This window comes from Etheostoma cragini, chromosome 4 (assembly GCF_013103735.1).
Source record: "Etheostoma cragini isolate CJK2018 chromosome 4, CSU_Ecrag_1.0, whole genome shotgun sequence".
In the NCBI taxonomy this organism is placed as follows: domain Eukaryota; kingdom Metazoa; phylum Chordata; class Actinopteri; order Perciformes; family Percidae; genus Etheostoma; species Etheostoma cragini.
Window position 1 is genome coordinate 23,919,978 of NC_048410.1, and position 16,723 is coordinate 23,936,700.

Here is a 16,723-nt window from a genome sequence, read left to right on the forward strand (position 1 = left end):
CATTTAAATTACTGTAATATTATATGGTGTAACACTTTTCCTAGCCATTTGGGAAAACTACAGAGTTTACAGAAAAAACACCCCTACTCGTCCTCTATTTCATCGTCCTGGATTACTGAGGCTCACTGAACATAACGTATGTCAAAATGCCTGTATGATGTTCCAGGTTGTTCACAGGTTAAACGGCCGGTTATGTGAGCTTGTCCCAATCAGTCGTCCCCTGTATACTTATGATACAAGGGGAAAATACCGAATTACTGGTAAAAAACGTTGGTTAAAATGTACGAGCCCGAGTATAGTTTGTAGGGGACCGCAGATTTGGAACGAGCTTAAGGAAAACTTAAAATTGTTGCATTCTGTCTCCATCTTTGAGAAACGTGTCAAGGAAAAATTGCTTTCTTCATATTGTTGATACATTTGTAAATGTTACAATTTGTGCTGGGATTGTTTTTATTGTTTTATTGTTTTTTTGTGTTTGGGTTTTGTTTGTTTTGTTTGTCCATGGTAATTGAGTTTTGTAGGTGTGTTGGTTGTGGTGTGTTTGTTTTCGGGCCCCCTCTGAAAAGCTTTTAGTAGCTTATTTGGGGTTCCCATTTCATGCGTCCTGTATATGATTGTTGTGCCTCATGGAATTGTGATTGAATGTACAGTGATGACGTGTGAAATAAAAACGAAACGAAACGAAACTCTGGTTTAGATCAAGGAGGCCGTTTCACCCAATCACGCCTCTCCATGTATCTCCATCATTGCCCACGTGTGCGCTGAAATCCCCCAGCAGAACTATGGAGTCCCTTGGTGGAGCCCCATACAGGACTCCATTCTAGGTCTCCAAGAAAGCTGAGTACTCCGAACTCTTGTTTGGTGCATATACCCATGCGTACGCACATTTTGAAGACAATGGGAATAGGCAATGCAGATGGTGAGGGGGTGAACTGATGTCAGACTGCAGAAAGAAAATGTGGGAATAAAGATTACTTGTAATATGTTTAAGTATTGATGCCTCAAACAAGTTTTTGCTCCATATAATCAACATCATCATAAAAGATAAATCCAATGTTATATGCGCTTGTACGGAGTGATAATTGTTCCATAAACACCTTGTAAAATCCAACTCAAATCTTAAAATCAAAATTAGTTCTTAAATGTTTAATAGGCACTGTCTTACCGTCACATTGTCCGCTATGGAGCACAGGAGGAGGAGATGGTCCGACTCCATGTAATACAGGATAGCACCAAATACCCTACCGTTAGATGACTGCAGAACACAGTGTAGTCTTTAACACTGTGCATAAATAATCAAATGTCAAAGTCTGAAAATATAGCCGTTAAGCTCTCGCACAATCGTTACCCTTTATGTCCTCGTTATCAGTCCGGACTTTAATACTGTTGGTAACAAAACCTGCAATAGGAAAAATGTGTTTGCCTTTTTCACCTTTGTCTTCAAATTGAATCTCTGGGTGGGGGATACCACTCAATTTTGGCAAGGTGTTAACAATCACAAATTAAACAAACACTGCGTGGGGTTTGATTTGCAGCAATTCCCGAGCATCTGAGAGTTTTTTTTGCTTTAGCCAGTTGTCATCATTCGGCATGATTCAGCGTCACGAAAGAACAACTGCCAGGGTCATTAACATTAGCATACACAAGGTGCTTTGCATAGAGTATTTATGGTTAAAAATCAGCGTGTAAAGGGCAGGATAAAAGACTGTTATATTTGTAGGTAATCTGTGATTTATAGAGAACATTGCTTACAGATGTGCATGCACTGTTTTCAAACCGGAATCATTTGAATTTTGGGGTGTACGCCATTTTTGGCTTTTGGCCGTATGTACACTTCCTACGCACAGTTTTATAAATGAGACCCCAGGGCTAATTTACCCCGGTCTATCCCTGAATAAAGCCTGACATCCACATTCTCCTCCCCTTCCGCTATCTATTTTGCAAAGGATCCGTTGCTACATCCGGGGCTTAGCACTGTCCAAGAGGATTGTGATTGGTTTAAAAACGTACAACACAGAGCATTTCTTCCCCCTGTTCCAGAATGTTAACTTGTGCAGCCAGACCATACTGAGCGCTGAGGAGATAGGTCTGGCAATGCAAGACTAGTTAGTTAGTTATAACATTTCCTACTGCTGCTGCTGCTTCCAACAAAACCATTCAACATGCAGTGGCTTTTATTTTGAAGCAGTCACTTAAAACACAATGTATTCATCACAGAGTTTAGCACTGAATGGGATTGTTCGAACATGCATCTTCAAAACTAGGCTTGGTCATTTTTGAAAGCAGATCAGGTTTATATATGGCAAACAGTGAAGGAACGAGAAAAAGCAGCCACATTGAGCTGTATGAAAACTTGCAGCCGCAACCCCTTACAAAGTTTGCCAACTCTTTTTACTGTGTCCTGCTATTCTGTGGAAAAGTACTTGCGCCATGCGAGCTGCATGAAATTAGATCGGGGTTGCTTTTAACATTTGTTAACACAACATTAGTTTGTATGGAGCCTCAAATATTAAAGACATTAAATCAGTGACTGGCAGTAAGCAGGGTTTTTTGATAATTGAGACATCTGAAGAGAAAACTTCAGGGGACAGCGTCATCACAAAGCGTATTCCATATACCGAAAGCCCCGTCTCACAGCAAGAAGGTTCTGGGTTTGAATCCAGGTTGTTTCGGTCTTGTGTGGAGTTTGCATGTTCTGCCAGTGTTTGTGTGGGTTTCCTCCGGATGCTCCAATTTCCTCCTACCATAAAGACACGCATGCGAGGTAAATAGGACTACAGTGGCAAATTAGCCAACTGGCTAATGCTGACGAGCTTACAGAAATGTTGATTAATGTGCATTGTCCATCTACTAACCACACTAACAGAGCTTCCATTAAATATGACAGCTACAGTAGCTTGGAAAATAGCAATATCAAACACTGAAGTAGATTAATTTACTTTTTACCAGACCACAAATGAGAACCCAATTAGCTAGCTAGCACACCCCACGGTCTCGATACATAGCCAGGTGGAGAGCAGACGACACCTCCAGACACCAAATTCAGTTCAACTTTAGCAACAGAAAAGATGTAGACGTTCCAGCGGGACGCTGGGCACCAGCAGGCACTAAATGACTGCTTTTGAAAGAAGAACAGAAATCTTAAGCAATACAACCGTAAAGTTTCCTTCATACAGTACATCTTAAGGCTAAATTGTTTATACCTTATCTGAATGGAAAGGGGCATGAAGTGCCAATTGTACAAATGGGAATAGCAGCACACTCTTTTAGTTTCTCCTTGAAAGCATTCACTGGGGTGCAATGTTGTTCACATGACAAGTGACAGAATCATCAGTGCGAGTGTTTGAATTAAAGTAACAGCTTGAGAAAGAAGTTCAATCCTACTATTTTCATACCTTTGCGCACCTGGCCAATCACTGTTAAAGTGGTTATGATTTTCAAGCTGTATTTAAAACAAACTGATGTTTCAAAAAGGTACCCTGGAAAGGTAATAACCACTAGTTGCGCAACGAAGCAATGTTTTAAGAGTGGGGCCCCATTGCATGGGTCACAGAATTCCTACTGCCAGATTAACACCCTTCGGCTCATCGACAGTTGCAGATCGTAATCTACAATTTTTTTTAACAACAACAACAGAGGCAGCCAAGATGAAGACTGCAAGAAAATACACAAATGTGAAAAATGCAGGATTTAAAATATTAAAAAAATTGCTTTTGCAAAAGTTTGAAGAAAATGCTTTCAAAAATCAGTTTATAGTCCCTGCGGGCCCTTATCTATCCATTTGCAATCTCATACAAATTCAGCACTTTTCTTCTATTTCTCTCCCTTTTCTGAGGAAATTGCAGCATAAATGAGCAAAGCAAACTTTTTGTCTATTACTATTTTACAAGGATTTTAAAATTAAAGCTTTAAAAAAAAAAGGCTCTCATGTTCACAAACATATCGATTCACTTTATTGTGCAGTAGAATACCAGTGAAACCACCCTGACAGCCCAAACTCTGGCATAGAAAATTAGTGACAGTAAAAACATTCTCCAGTTGCTGGCCCTCTTCCCAGAGTTGTAAAAGTTTAAAGGTGTTCATAATTGCTAACACACCTGTAACAGTCTGGGCTCATGTTCCTTGGATGTTTATATCTGGGCCCCATTCTTTTTCCTCTCCTCTGAGAACTGAAATAGTCACATGTTTCCTATTGAACTGTTTTGCTGTTAGACTTCTTTCTTTGCTCTTTCACTGTGGTTGTTTAGACTGTAAAGAAGTACTGTCTCTTGTCATTTCACCATGTCTAGGGAGAACACCAAAAAAATAAAAAAAATTCTTAAGAACTGCTCAGGGGAAGCCCAACATCTCCTTGATTTGACAACCAAGGTTGAAATCAACCCAAAAACTGCTGGATCTCAACAGCTGTTGAATAGACTGAGTGAATAGTTTTTCTTTATATTTATTACTGAGAATAAAGTCTTGGCTTTTCTACTTAGGAAACCTCTCCCATACTTTTGTTTGCAATTTCCAGTAATTTTGTTTCTGATTCATTCCTGGAGGATTTGTTTGGCGTTATTTTGTGTAAATCACATCAGAGTTATTTATTGATGTGTTATTGCCTCTACAACACTTCATAACTCTTTCAAAATGTGAGGCTGTAGAAGTCTGATACATTTTACAGTAAACCATAAAGATGCATTGATTAAGAGATTAATGGCCAAGATACAGAATGTTCCCACAATGTCTTCCAGGGATCATTGTTCTGGTCAGAATTTATTCAGACCAGTGAGAGCCTGTTCACCTTATTCTATCATCTTAAGGAGCATTTTTATTCTGTTCATCAACCGATCAAGTTAACATAGATATTTCATCTATTCCAAACTAATATTTTAAATAACTCATTCATAGGACCTTGACATACCTAGCAACTGTCAAAGAAAGACGAAAACGCACAAAAACAATTTGTATAAAGCTAATATCCCCAACTTACTTACTCTACTGATGAATCAATGTGTGTTGTAGGTCATTTGTGTAAAATTCATATGAAACGATCAAAAGAAAATACAGCCATGAGACCTAAAGAAGGGCTGCAACCCAGAAATGAACCATTTACATGAATCAGCATTTTGACTTTAATTCAATCAACATCCAATCAATCAATCTGCCAGTCATAAAACATTTTAATCTGTTTAGCTTGAAGGCGTTAATGATGATGCCTTCCTGCACACAGATGTTTGCCAAAACTATCAAGACCCAGAACTACTAGACCTACATGTAACAATGCAGATGAGAAATTGCAACACAGATTATGTCTTTCTGCACCTGGCATGGTAGGAGACTGTGGTAACTGCTGTGTGTGCATGCTCCAATGGATTTACATACAATATATTAGGAATAATTAAAGAGGAAAAATCTTATTTTCAACAACATTTTCATTTAGCCTGAATAGACCTGAGAAGGTAAAATCATAAGACAGAGATTGTTTGCAATGGTAAATTCTTCATGTCACCAGTTTACAGCTAATAGCCCATTCTAGTAAATCAATTCAATGCAAAGACAAAATCGAGACACTGCTGCTCTACCTGTGAAGTTATGTAAGTCAACCAATACCACAAAGCAGAGCAGAACGATGGGAAGCATTTGAACAACATTCTCATTCAAAACCCCTCAACATCAGGAAGGAAGCAATAAGAACACCAAACGCTGCTGCTGGACTGTTCTGGCTCTGGTCTCACGAACGAGTCCTCAGGTGGTTTAGACAAGATTGTCAGAAACAGAATTAGGCTGTGCATCCGGACAAAAATGTAAAATTAAGCTTCATGTACAGTAAAACATGCATGTCTCTGCCTACAATCCTAAATGCTTCTATAGCCAATCATGTCAATGAAAAACACATACTCATAAGAGTAGCACCCGTAAGTGCTGTTGTTGTTGGGAGGAGTTTGGTGTCCTTAAAATTGAGATCTGAGAGTGTGGGTGTGGGGAGACAGATTAATTTGGCAGCAATGTTGGTGACACGTTTGAGTTTGGCCCGGTTTGTGACAGAAAGCATGCTAAAGCAGGATGGGCAGGACAATACTCCGACACAGCAGTAGGAGGAGATGTGGGGGAAACAGGCCTTTGAGTTTACGGATGGCTCCTTTTTGAATGTGCTTCGTGTTCTGGCTGAAAGTGAGTTTGTTGTCTAGTGTGACTCTAAGGTATTTGAAGCTATCAACCATTTCTACTGTTTTGTTTTTGACGGCAATGGGGTGCTGGGGATATGGGAAACCTATTGCCATTTCTTTTGGCTACGTTGAGGTGGAAGTGTCTGGGAATTATAATGACAGATAGCTATATATAAAAACTATAATGCATAAGTACCAAACATAAAAACAGAAACTCAACCCCTCAAATTAAATACATCCCTTCTCAAAAATCTATCAGACCTTGAATAGAAATTTTGTATTAAGACTTTATGCTGATCCATGGGAACCATGCAAATTAGATCATTTGAATAAAAACATGTGCAGTAACACACAGTTGTGGTTTTGTGTATCTACAACTTTATAACTATGGGTGTGTAATTGTACGTCCTCATTCTAGATGACAAACCCGAACAAGCTTCATTGGTTGATCATATCAATGCAGATGAAAGCAGTGAGTAACATCAACCTTAACCTGACAAGTCACTATGAGAAGTCATCATCCAGAAAGTCAAGCAGATTCAACTAATAGTCAGTTCCAAGTAATCACATAAAATCTAGCCTAGGATCAGTGTCTGACAGCCGCAAGAAAAAACAGAGCTATTGAAAAAGAAAAGAAAAAACACATCCAGCCTAATGAGAGATGGGTTGGTTATTACGAGTCATTACTGAGTGGCTGGGCAGAGACCACAGACATTCCTCCTGACCAAACGCACTCACACTGTGGTTGTCAACTTTCCATTTTTCTGCTTTCCCTGCAGTTTTTTTAATAATTTTTTTCCTGTACACATTAAAAGGGACACTGAACAGAAAAAAATAGACAATTTTTTCTCTCTTTGGCTCTTTGTCTTTTTGCATGTGTGATTTTTTTGGTGTGTCCGCCTCTATCTGTACATCCTGTCTGTGCCCCTCTCTCTCTCTCTCTCTCTCTGTCAGGGAAGGGTTAAGTGCTCTGCTCTATAAACTCTGCTTTAAGAGTCTGCTGGAAGCTACTGGATCAGCCTTTAAATACAGTCATTTGACACATCCCAACTGGGGTTCGTAGCATAAAGCAGCTGCTTACCTAAACTCAGGCTTTAAGACGAGCTGGTGTGTCGGCATCACACTGCTTGAACAGCATGAAGGCTGTCTTATTCACCTGTATGCTGGTGCCATGGCTAGTAGGAGCCTCGGCCAAGAGGTTTGACCAGGACTCACAGCTGATACCAAGATCTCTACCTGGCAGTGAGCTGAACTTTGGTGACCATTTGAAATCAAGGAGGGCTACGGTAAGAACTTTATTATTTATGCCATGCTTTTTTTTTTACCAAAAACTGTTCTCTTCAATAGCTCTGACGTGAAAATGACATCTTCTGATGACTTCTGAAAACAATCCTTTTACTTGTAAGGATTACAAGTAACGCCCTTTTGTTACACTACATAGGAGCACAGAGACACAATGCCAAGATTTTGGTCGGAACGGACACGTTATCTGCTTAATGTGAGAAATTATAGATGAAGGTGAAATAATTCCAGATAAATGAGACCTTATTAATCCCCATGGACAAGTAGGTCATGCTCAACAGTTTAGCAATATTCAATGATCCAGACACATTATTCTAAAAACTAATGATACATTGTATGGTTTAGTTGTTTAATTTGTCTTCTGCTACTTGCCAATCTCACCCACTCTCTCTCACCCACTCTCTCTCACCCACTCTCTCTCACCCACTCTCTCTCACACACACACACACACACACACACACACACACACACACACACACACACACACACACACACACACACACACACACACACACACACACACACACACACACACACACACACACACACACACACACACACACACACACACACACACACACACACACACACACACACACACACACACACACACACACACACACACACACACACACACACACACACACACACACTTTTTAGTCTTCAGGAAACACTACCAGAAAATAGAAACACACAAAAACAATCCACAGAATGAATGGAAAAGAAAAAAGTGTGAGTGAATGTGGCTATAAAAAGTATGGTCAGTTTTAATGAGTAAAAACTGCATCAAGCTTCTTTCAGGCTAACTTTTTAATCCACAACGTGAAAATGTTCTCTTTCTTCTCTTTAATTAGTCTGCAGGCCAGTCAGTTAGTTCAGAGACCAACATAGACTTGCAGCAGGGTTAGGGGACGACATTTTTCTAAGAAATCTTGATTCTTTGCAGTCACTGAAGGGAAATTAACCCAAGTTTTAATTATAGAGAATAAACCAACCAACCATTACACCCATGGTGATGTAGGACTCTAACTTTAAATGGAAGTTAATATAGTGATAGCAGATTAGTTCCTTCTTTCTTTTTGGTTGCCATGCAACAGATAAGCCCTCCGATTTGTGAGCTTCAGTGGTGAATGGCTTATTGGTGATACCCAGCCACCATGTGGTACATTGCAACCTTATTGTGAGGTTACACTGACATTCATTTCACATCCATAGGCAGTTCCGTTGAAGATATGTACACAGGTTGAATTTAACAGTTACACTTAACACAGTTGTAGCTTAAAAAAAATCCCTTCAAACAGTCATGACAAGTTAAAGGATTTGAAGCTGTCCACAAGCCCAAACCTCCTCAGGCTGAAGGATGAAATTGATCACAACCTCCAAAGGTCTAAAGGCTCGGGGGGGGGGGGGGGGGGGGGGGGGGGGGGGGGGGGGGGGGGGGTGTCATCGGCTACAGATAAATGCAAAAACCTTGAAACCAACCTGATTTTCATTAGCTCCTACATGACAGCACTACAATTACACTACAATATTACAAAGCCTGGTCATGGGTCATAGAGTACAACAACGCTTCTGAATCAGCTAAGAGCTAGCTAAGGAATATAATGTTGACCACTATAGAAAGTTCTGAATGGAGTCCGCAGAACTGTGTCACAAATTGCACTCTCCTTATTCATTTCGATCAGACCACTGTGTTGGCACAACGGGGGCAAAGCAATGCAGCGAAAAGTTGAACTTGACTAAACTTCAGCAGAAAAAAAATCATCCAACAAGGCACTGCATTGGCCAATAAAAAAACATCCAGGCTCACTTTCCCAGTAGATAAATTAGTAACAAGAACGGTGTAATTCTAATGATTATCTGGAGATTGTAGAAACTGAGAATAAAATGATTCACGATGTGATAACTTGCCATAGTTGAAAGATTCTGTCGCACAGTAGCATAAACTAGTGTTTGGTATTGATAAAGCGTTATAGATGTACTTGATACTTATAGATGGGTTACTGAAACTGGACTTTCTGGATTGTGTTTCATCTTTTACACTGCCACCATCACAGACCCTTGTGTTTTTGTTTAACACAGTAGCGTTTACAGTCTGATTGCCCACTTAGCCTTGATGTGTTAAACCCAACAGTGTCTAACTTAAGTTCTTGATGTCCAATAAATCACATCCCATTATATTATAATTATCACCTTAAGCCAACCTCAGACTACAAGAGTTTTAAAATCCTAACCAACTGTGAAATCAGGTTGCCAGCACATCATTTCATATTCTTCCGCTACTTTTTTTCTCTAATCTCTATTATTCTCACACACACACACACACACACACACACACACACACACACGATTTCAAAACGAATGGCACATCACACACGTTCTGTCACGTGATCTCCCATGGGGCAGCAGATGTAAACAAAACCGAGACTGATTCAGTGCAACAACTTTCTGTAGCGTTAATGCTTTCCAGTGACACAAAAGAAACGCAGAGCCATAACATGAATGGATTACGTGAGACGGATCAACACGAGTTGTCGGTTCTTGGTCTTTAAGCCAGAACGGAGGTCAGTTTAACCGTTTCCGTCTCCTGTTTACCACTGCTTGGAAACATCAGGTGCTGCAGGAAGTACTGACATGATCATCCAGGTTCCTAGATATCGAACATGTTTGAAATGATCATGGTAGCCCTGCAAAAGTTTGGGAGGTTTAAGATGGATCTGTAAACCGCTCATATTACCAGATAATCGTGGATGAAAATCAGTACTCACCCAAGTCCTGGATTAGGGTAGGGGTAAGTTGGGTATAAATTGCCCAGAACCTTCTGTAGTCTGAGCATGGCTTTAAAGTGGCACTTCTTATGATTTCAATAATGGTTGATCTATAATTTGTATTTGAGTGAAAACAATGAATTTGAGCTTAGAGTCTAGAGCATAGAAATAGAATGAATCCCATGGTCTGAAATATTGTTAATAGATGAGCTTTACGTTTTCAGAATTGAGTGCATTGTCTATACAATGGAGAAAAACTAAAGTTTTTTTTGGAAATGTCCCACAAGACAACTAGTGCAAAATACTGCAATATTGCATTAATTTAAACAGTGGGCTATAGGCTCAAACACTATTGTGTTACCTTCTGAACACTATTGTGTTCACCATCAGCCTGTAAATTGCATTTTCAAAAAAAAACCTGTTAGTCCTTTTTTTACCCTAAATTTGCCAGTACAACGAGTTATTACGCATATTTCCAAAACTGACCTCCTAACCCTGGCAGTGTCAATGTTTGGGTCTAGCAAATGAGCTGGCTGCTGTTTGAACAGGCCATGTTTTCTCCTACAGAGGGAGCGGCCTCTTGCTGATGAACCTGATGACAGCCTAACCAAAGACGAAGGAGACGCCTCTGGTAAGAGAAAGACCAGTTTACCTTGTGTCCACCTGGTAAAGAACATACAACTTATGATTGAGGGGGCAATTGTTTTGAGTGGCTTTAAGTCAATCTGTCCATGATTGGAAGGTTTGGGAAAGATACTCAAAGACAAACTACAGATTTCTCAGAACAAGTTTATAATAGATTTAAATAATTAAAAAATAACAACTGGGAATGTGGAACATCAAGGAGTAATTGATCAATGGATCTGAGGAGTTCAAAAGTAGAATAGAAACTGAGCGGGTTGAAGATGTGTGTTGATGCCAGTCCAAGCAAGCCGTTAAATTACTAGTAAATAGTCCGAGCCCTCGCAGCTGCATTTTGAAGTAGCTGTACAGTGAAGTACAGTAGCTGCATGTGAGCTTTTTTTTTTAAACGACAACTCCAAACACACTACTTAGGCCTTAGCTTTCTTTCACCTATGTGATGACCTGAATGTTTTGGGATTTGATAGGTTTTAGACAAAGATTTGAACCCATTAGTTTAATTATATTATATTCCCTGATAGGCAACAATTAAGAGATTATAATGCAATGCTGTGATTACATCTCACTCTGAAAAATGGCTTGATGTTTGTGTGGTGCCTTTGTGTTGCAGACCTGCCCACCTGCCTGCTTTGTGTGTGTCTGACTGGTTCGGTATATTGTGAGGAGGTCAGTCCAGACATGACCACTGTTCCCAGCTTGCCAAAAGAGACAACCTACCTTTATGCCCGCTTCAACAAGATCAAAAAGATCAGCACCAAAGACTTTGCTGACACATGTAAGCCTGGAACTGTCTCTATCACAACGATTGCTCAGCCAAGTTATTCAAGCCGTGCTCTCAAAGACTATAAGTTGGCAGTGAATGCTTCGTCCATTTGTCTTGTTCTTTGACTAATATTTTTGATTGAAATGTTTTCAATTTCATATTGTATTTTATTAATTATACATAAAGTCATCAGGCTCATCTCAGCTTGATCCAGGAGAATTCTAATTTATAACAGAAAGCCTGCATTGCAAATTAACGTAACCACCTGCTGATAGTAGTATTGGCGATGCATAAACCTGAGTAGCGTAGTAACTATTAATAATAGGCTGAATTTGAGCGTTATATATATTCAAATATAAACCAAATATTTAAAATAAGGAAATAAATTTGAATGGTATTATAGAGGAAGATATACAGCTCTACTGCTCATGAATAATATATGAACAGCTGTGACTGTGTCCTTTTGGACACCCTGCAGTGAGTTCCAACAGCAAAGGCCACATATTTAATGAGTGAGGTAACTCTTTAAACCCATCAAGTAACTAAAATTATCATGAAAAGAGTTGAGCCATTAGTTTGTCTGATCCAGCTCAACAGGTCCAGAAACATCACAATCATACATTTACCTCCCGGTAATTGATGAATGTAGTGCCTCACAATTTTGGAAAAAAGGAAAATGTTCAGACTAGGCATGAAGCTCAATTAGTCATAGTCAGGTAATGGCTGCAAGAGGAAAACACATTTGATCGTTTCCCAGCCCCAAGGGGAAGTGTCATGTGTCACTTTTTATATTTGCTGTTCAGATGCATGTGATGCATTTGGGGCAGCAAAATTACAGGACACTGGTTCATGTGACTGCACTGTTAACTGGATCAGTAACAAACCAAAAGTAGCTCTCCAGGAATACTAGTTCATAAAATACTTTAAGGGATAGTCCTCTCAATTAAGGGTGGGATAGGCACCTGGTGATTCAATTATGATTCTCAGGGAATGTCCTCATTTAGGATTCTTGGAGCCTCAGAGTTGAAGCTCTAGAGCTTTTTAGTGCTGGCCTGGTGTATCCAGTTCCTTCTTTCAGACCAACAGGAAGAAAAGGCCTTTCCCCTGGTAGTTAAGAGTACTATTACATTCTTTGATCATAAGAAATCTTTGTGCTGGACAATCATCTGCAGAGGGGCCATAATAATGGAGGATCAACTTGACAGAGGTCTGTAACAGCTTGGTTAAACAGTAAAAGGAGCACAAACCAGTTGACCCAGAAAAAAAAATGCGTAAACATGCAAGTGCTGAGATTATTGAACAAATTGTTGTCAGTGTAAACTGAATTTTCAAAATATAATGCTAAACACAAAAGCAGAGGGATGATAAAATTTGAAAAAATAATATGGTGGTACAACAACAAAATGCCTACAACTGTTTTTTTCATGCCATTCTGTCCAACTGTATTAACATATTTTTATTCATCTATCAACAGTGGGTCTGAAGAGGATTGACCTGACGGGAAACATGATCTCAGAGATTGAAGATGGGGCGTTCTCTAAGCTAACCGACCTGGAGGAATTGTCTCTGGCTGATAACAGATTGGTCAAACTCCCCATGCTCCCAGCTGCCAAACTCAAATCCTTCAATGCCAACAATAACTTCCTCAAAACCAAGGGTGTCAAAGCTAACGCTTTCAAGGTAAACATCATCACCTTTCCCAGCTTTTTCAATTAAGAATATTCCAACCCAATCTTAAAGATAGGGACTGGAGCAATTCAATTATTTAATAAGTGAGTGATCTTCAAAAGTACATATGTTTTTACAAAAGCATCAATGATATAGCCAAACTGACAGTGAGCCACGATAGCTCTGCTCAGCAATACAATTCTGAAAATGAAGGTAGGCTCTCCAAACAACGTACTGTACTGTGTCTTGTCAATCTCTTCTCTTTGCAAACATTTTAAAACATATGCAACACTTAAGATTGCTTTACATTATAGGAAAACTTGGATGGAGCCCATATTTTCTTACTGCACAGCTATTAAAACATCTACATGAGTTAGCTCGACAGTTTGGGATATTTGCTTATTTTTTGTCCCAAGAGTGACATGATAAGTAAGTGTGGTTTTATGTTGGAACTCTTTCTTGACCAGGCATGAAGGAACCATAACCTGGCAACCTCAGTATGGCAACAAGGCATCAGGAAGTTGTACACAATCACTACACCTCAGAAAGCTCTACTCAGTCACTACACCTGGCTGTTGTTAAACAGGAAACTCCCTCTAAAACCTGCAGAAAACCGGTCGTTTTTACAAAACTGTTTGTGTAATTGTTATTAGTGAGTCTTTTTACTTAGCCAACCATATCCTGGCTCCAGCCTGATACTTGTAAAGACATAAGACTGATAATATTTTCATCTTATTAATAACAGGAAAATAAAAAATTAAAATTCCCAAAATGTTAATGATCCGTATAACTCACAACTTTGCTTTTCCTGAAGTATATCTGGTCTATAGCCAGGTATGCTGTGTATATTTGCAGGTACACTTTCACTTCCCAAACAGGGATAGGACAACTAATAACATCTCAGGTGAATGGACTGGGTCTCCATGGTGTGAATTTGTTTCCCTAACAGAAAATGACCAAGTTGGCAAACCTGCTCTTGGCCAACAACCAGCTGGAAGCAGTTCCACACATCCCAGACAGTGTTCGGATCTTACATCTACAGGTTTGTTTCTTATACTGTTTTGTTGCTAGAACTTAGTGTGTGTTATAGTAATTATTATTACAGGACAAATCTGTATACCAGGAAATGAGGGGTTTTAATCAACCAGCTTAGATTGTATTCCATGTATGTATGTATTACATTTTTGGCATTGTTACCATTTCCTCCAGAACAACAACATCACTGAGGTCAACATAGACACCTTCTGCAGGTCCAATGACACCTACTTCTTAAGGCTGAGCCTCAATGAGGTCCGTATGGATGGCAACCCGGTGTTGCTGTCAAAGTATCCCGACATCTTCACCTGTATGAAGGTACTGCCTATTGGACGGTACCGCTGAGAGAAACTTTACTGTAACCCCTTTGTTGCTGATGAAGCAGTTTTCCCACAGCAGACTGCTGGGGGGATACCGTGATGTTATGGATTTTGGGGTGCTGGTCCCATGGTGGGGATAAATGTGTCAATGTTTTTACTTCAGCAAACCTACAGACAGCTTGTGACATTGTCAGGTCAAAATGAAACCATTCACTGGACTAAAATTGTAGAACTGAAGGATTTTCTATACTCTGGCCTTTTTCAATTCAATTCCTGTCTGCATGAAGTTACACATGAGAGTTGTTAAGAGCTACAGTCATATGAACTGGTGCAAAACCACCCGAGAATGAGTGTAAAAGCTTCAATATGCTTCAACAAACTAGTTTGTCAGAAAATCAGCGTTTCTACTAGTTGAGTTTATCTTTGCTGAAAGGCAGTGGGAAAGGCCTGCTTTGTCCTTTGAATCATGTTGTAGTATTGAGACATTACATTATACAGCACACACTTTTAGACAATCTCTCATCTAATGAATGTATAATGTTTACATTTAATAATGTTTAAAGTGATTAAAGAACTTGAGAAAGAAGTTCAAACCACGGCTGTGAAATTATTTGGACAAACCATTTGTTTTAAGCATGCTAAAGCTTTGACAGTGGGACGAACGTGACAAAGAGCCAGAGAGAATGATTTAGGTCACCTGTTCAGAAGACGCCACAGGTGAGGTGCATGCTATATGTCTTTTCCACAGGTGACCCAATGCCCATAGAACCAGGGTACTAAATGAGTGGAGATGCGTCAACACCTCTACAAACACAGTCCAATTTATTGTTTCATTTTTACCTGACTCTGTACTACCTACATGAATGAAACTTCACAAACTGCTTGTGACTCTGAACCAACACACATACACACACATACACACACACACACACACACACACACACACACACACAGTAAATAAGCCAATAGTCTTGCTTATACTGTCAACTACCTGTATCAGTTTAAAAAACAGGCCAATTTTCACACTCTTTGTGAAATGAAAGATGCATTTTGTTACTGTAAGTGTAAGTAGTAAAGGAAAAAAAATCATTTAATTCAAGATATTTTTACAACCTTCTAGATATCTTTGCTGACCAAAAGTATGTTGTACTAGTTTAAAACCTCTCAATTCAACGTTTGACATTAAATTGAACAAAATACTACAACAAGCAAAATGTCCGCAAAGTGCTTTTAATGCATACCCACATGTAGTTTTTAGCCTTGCAAAGCCAGATCACAGTTTTCAATTTTCTCATTGTGGGTCATCAGTAATCTAATTTGACGGACGTCCGTTAAATAATGAAGGAATACATGACTGGAGTGCAGTTTTAGATTATGTGTATTTTAAAATGTCCAGACTAAGGCTGGCTTTGAGGATAACACACAATGTTAAAAAACTGTCACCACTGGATCAAAATCCTAGTTTTAACAAATATAATTTGAGACGTTTGAGTAAATATTTTTTCAGTTAACAGAGTAATGATGACAGTAGGAAAGAAAAGTTTTTTCCGGCTAGATTTAAGTCATTTTAAGTTAAGACAGTTAAGTCATACTAAAAGAACACTTGATACCTGCATGTTGATATAAAGTCTCATTTCCCAAAATTGACCTTATCAAATGACAGTGACATTTTTTTTAAATGTACATTTCTCATTCATTTTATGTTGATTTGAGATTTTCTTGTCAGATTATTGATCCCACCTGACTTCGACATCTGATACAAATCATCTTGGAATGCCAGCAGGATTACTCTGTAAATGCCTTTCTCAGCGAGTACTCTCTCAGAAAATTACTAAAAATGAACAACACTCTGGGTTTTACTGTGCCATTGAGTGGATTCACTTCACTTTGAACTATTAAAAATATCTTTTTATAAAAGGGCAATGGCCTTGTAGACTTGTCCAACTGCCAGCTTTCTTAAGCATTAGCTTAACTTTGTTTTTTTAATTTATAGACTCCAGCTGAAGTGAACTGGGGAATGATGTATCTATGAACTATAGTAATGTGAAAGTTACTCTTTTTTTATTTGGTCTGCTT

At 39.1% G+C, this 16,723-nt stretch overlaps 2 protein-coding genes across 2 annotated transcripts in view; one reads left to right on the top strand and one right to left on the bottom strand.

Moving 5' to 3' along the window:
- cenpp (centromere protein P) overlaps nt 1-16,723 on the bottom strand; it is a 108,350-nt gene that overhangs the window by 75,568 nt on the left and 16,059 nt on the right. The gene's annotated exons all lie outside the window — the stretch shown is intronic.
- Nucleotides 7,123-15,144, top strand: ogna (osteoglycin, paralog a). Its single transcript, XM_034868983.1, has 6 exons — nt 7,123-7,435; nt 10,787-10,850; nt 11,472-11,636; nt 13,099-13,304; nt 14,242-14,334; nt 14,502-15,144. Exons 1-6 carry the CDS (start codon nt 7,286-7,288, stop codon nt 14,670-14,672), a joined length of 849 nt encoding a protein of 282 aa, XP_034724874.1. The 5' UTR covers nt 7,123-7,285; the 3' UTR covers nt 14,673-15,144.

Excerpts from the sequence above, each read along its gene's own strand:
- ogna (XM_034868983.1), top strand. The coding sequence starts at position 7,286 with ATGAAGGCTGTCTTATTCACCTGTATGCTGGTGCCATGGCTAGTAGGA. Across the intron at positions 7,436-10,786 it reads TGAAATCAAGGAGGGCTACG|AGGGAGCGGCCTCTTGCTGA; the intron begins GTAAGAACTTTA and ends TTTCTCCTACAG. Across the intron at positions 10,851-11,471 it reads AGACGAAGGAGACGCCTCTG|ACCTGCCCACCTGCCTGCTT; the intron begins GTAAGAGAAAGA and ends TTTGTGTTGCAG.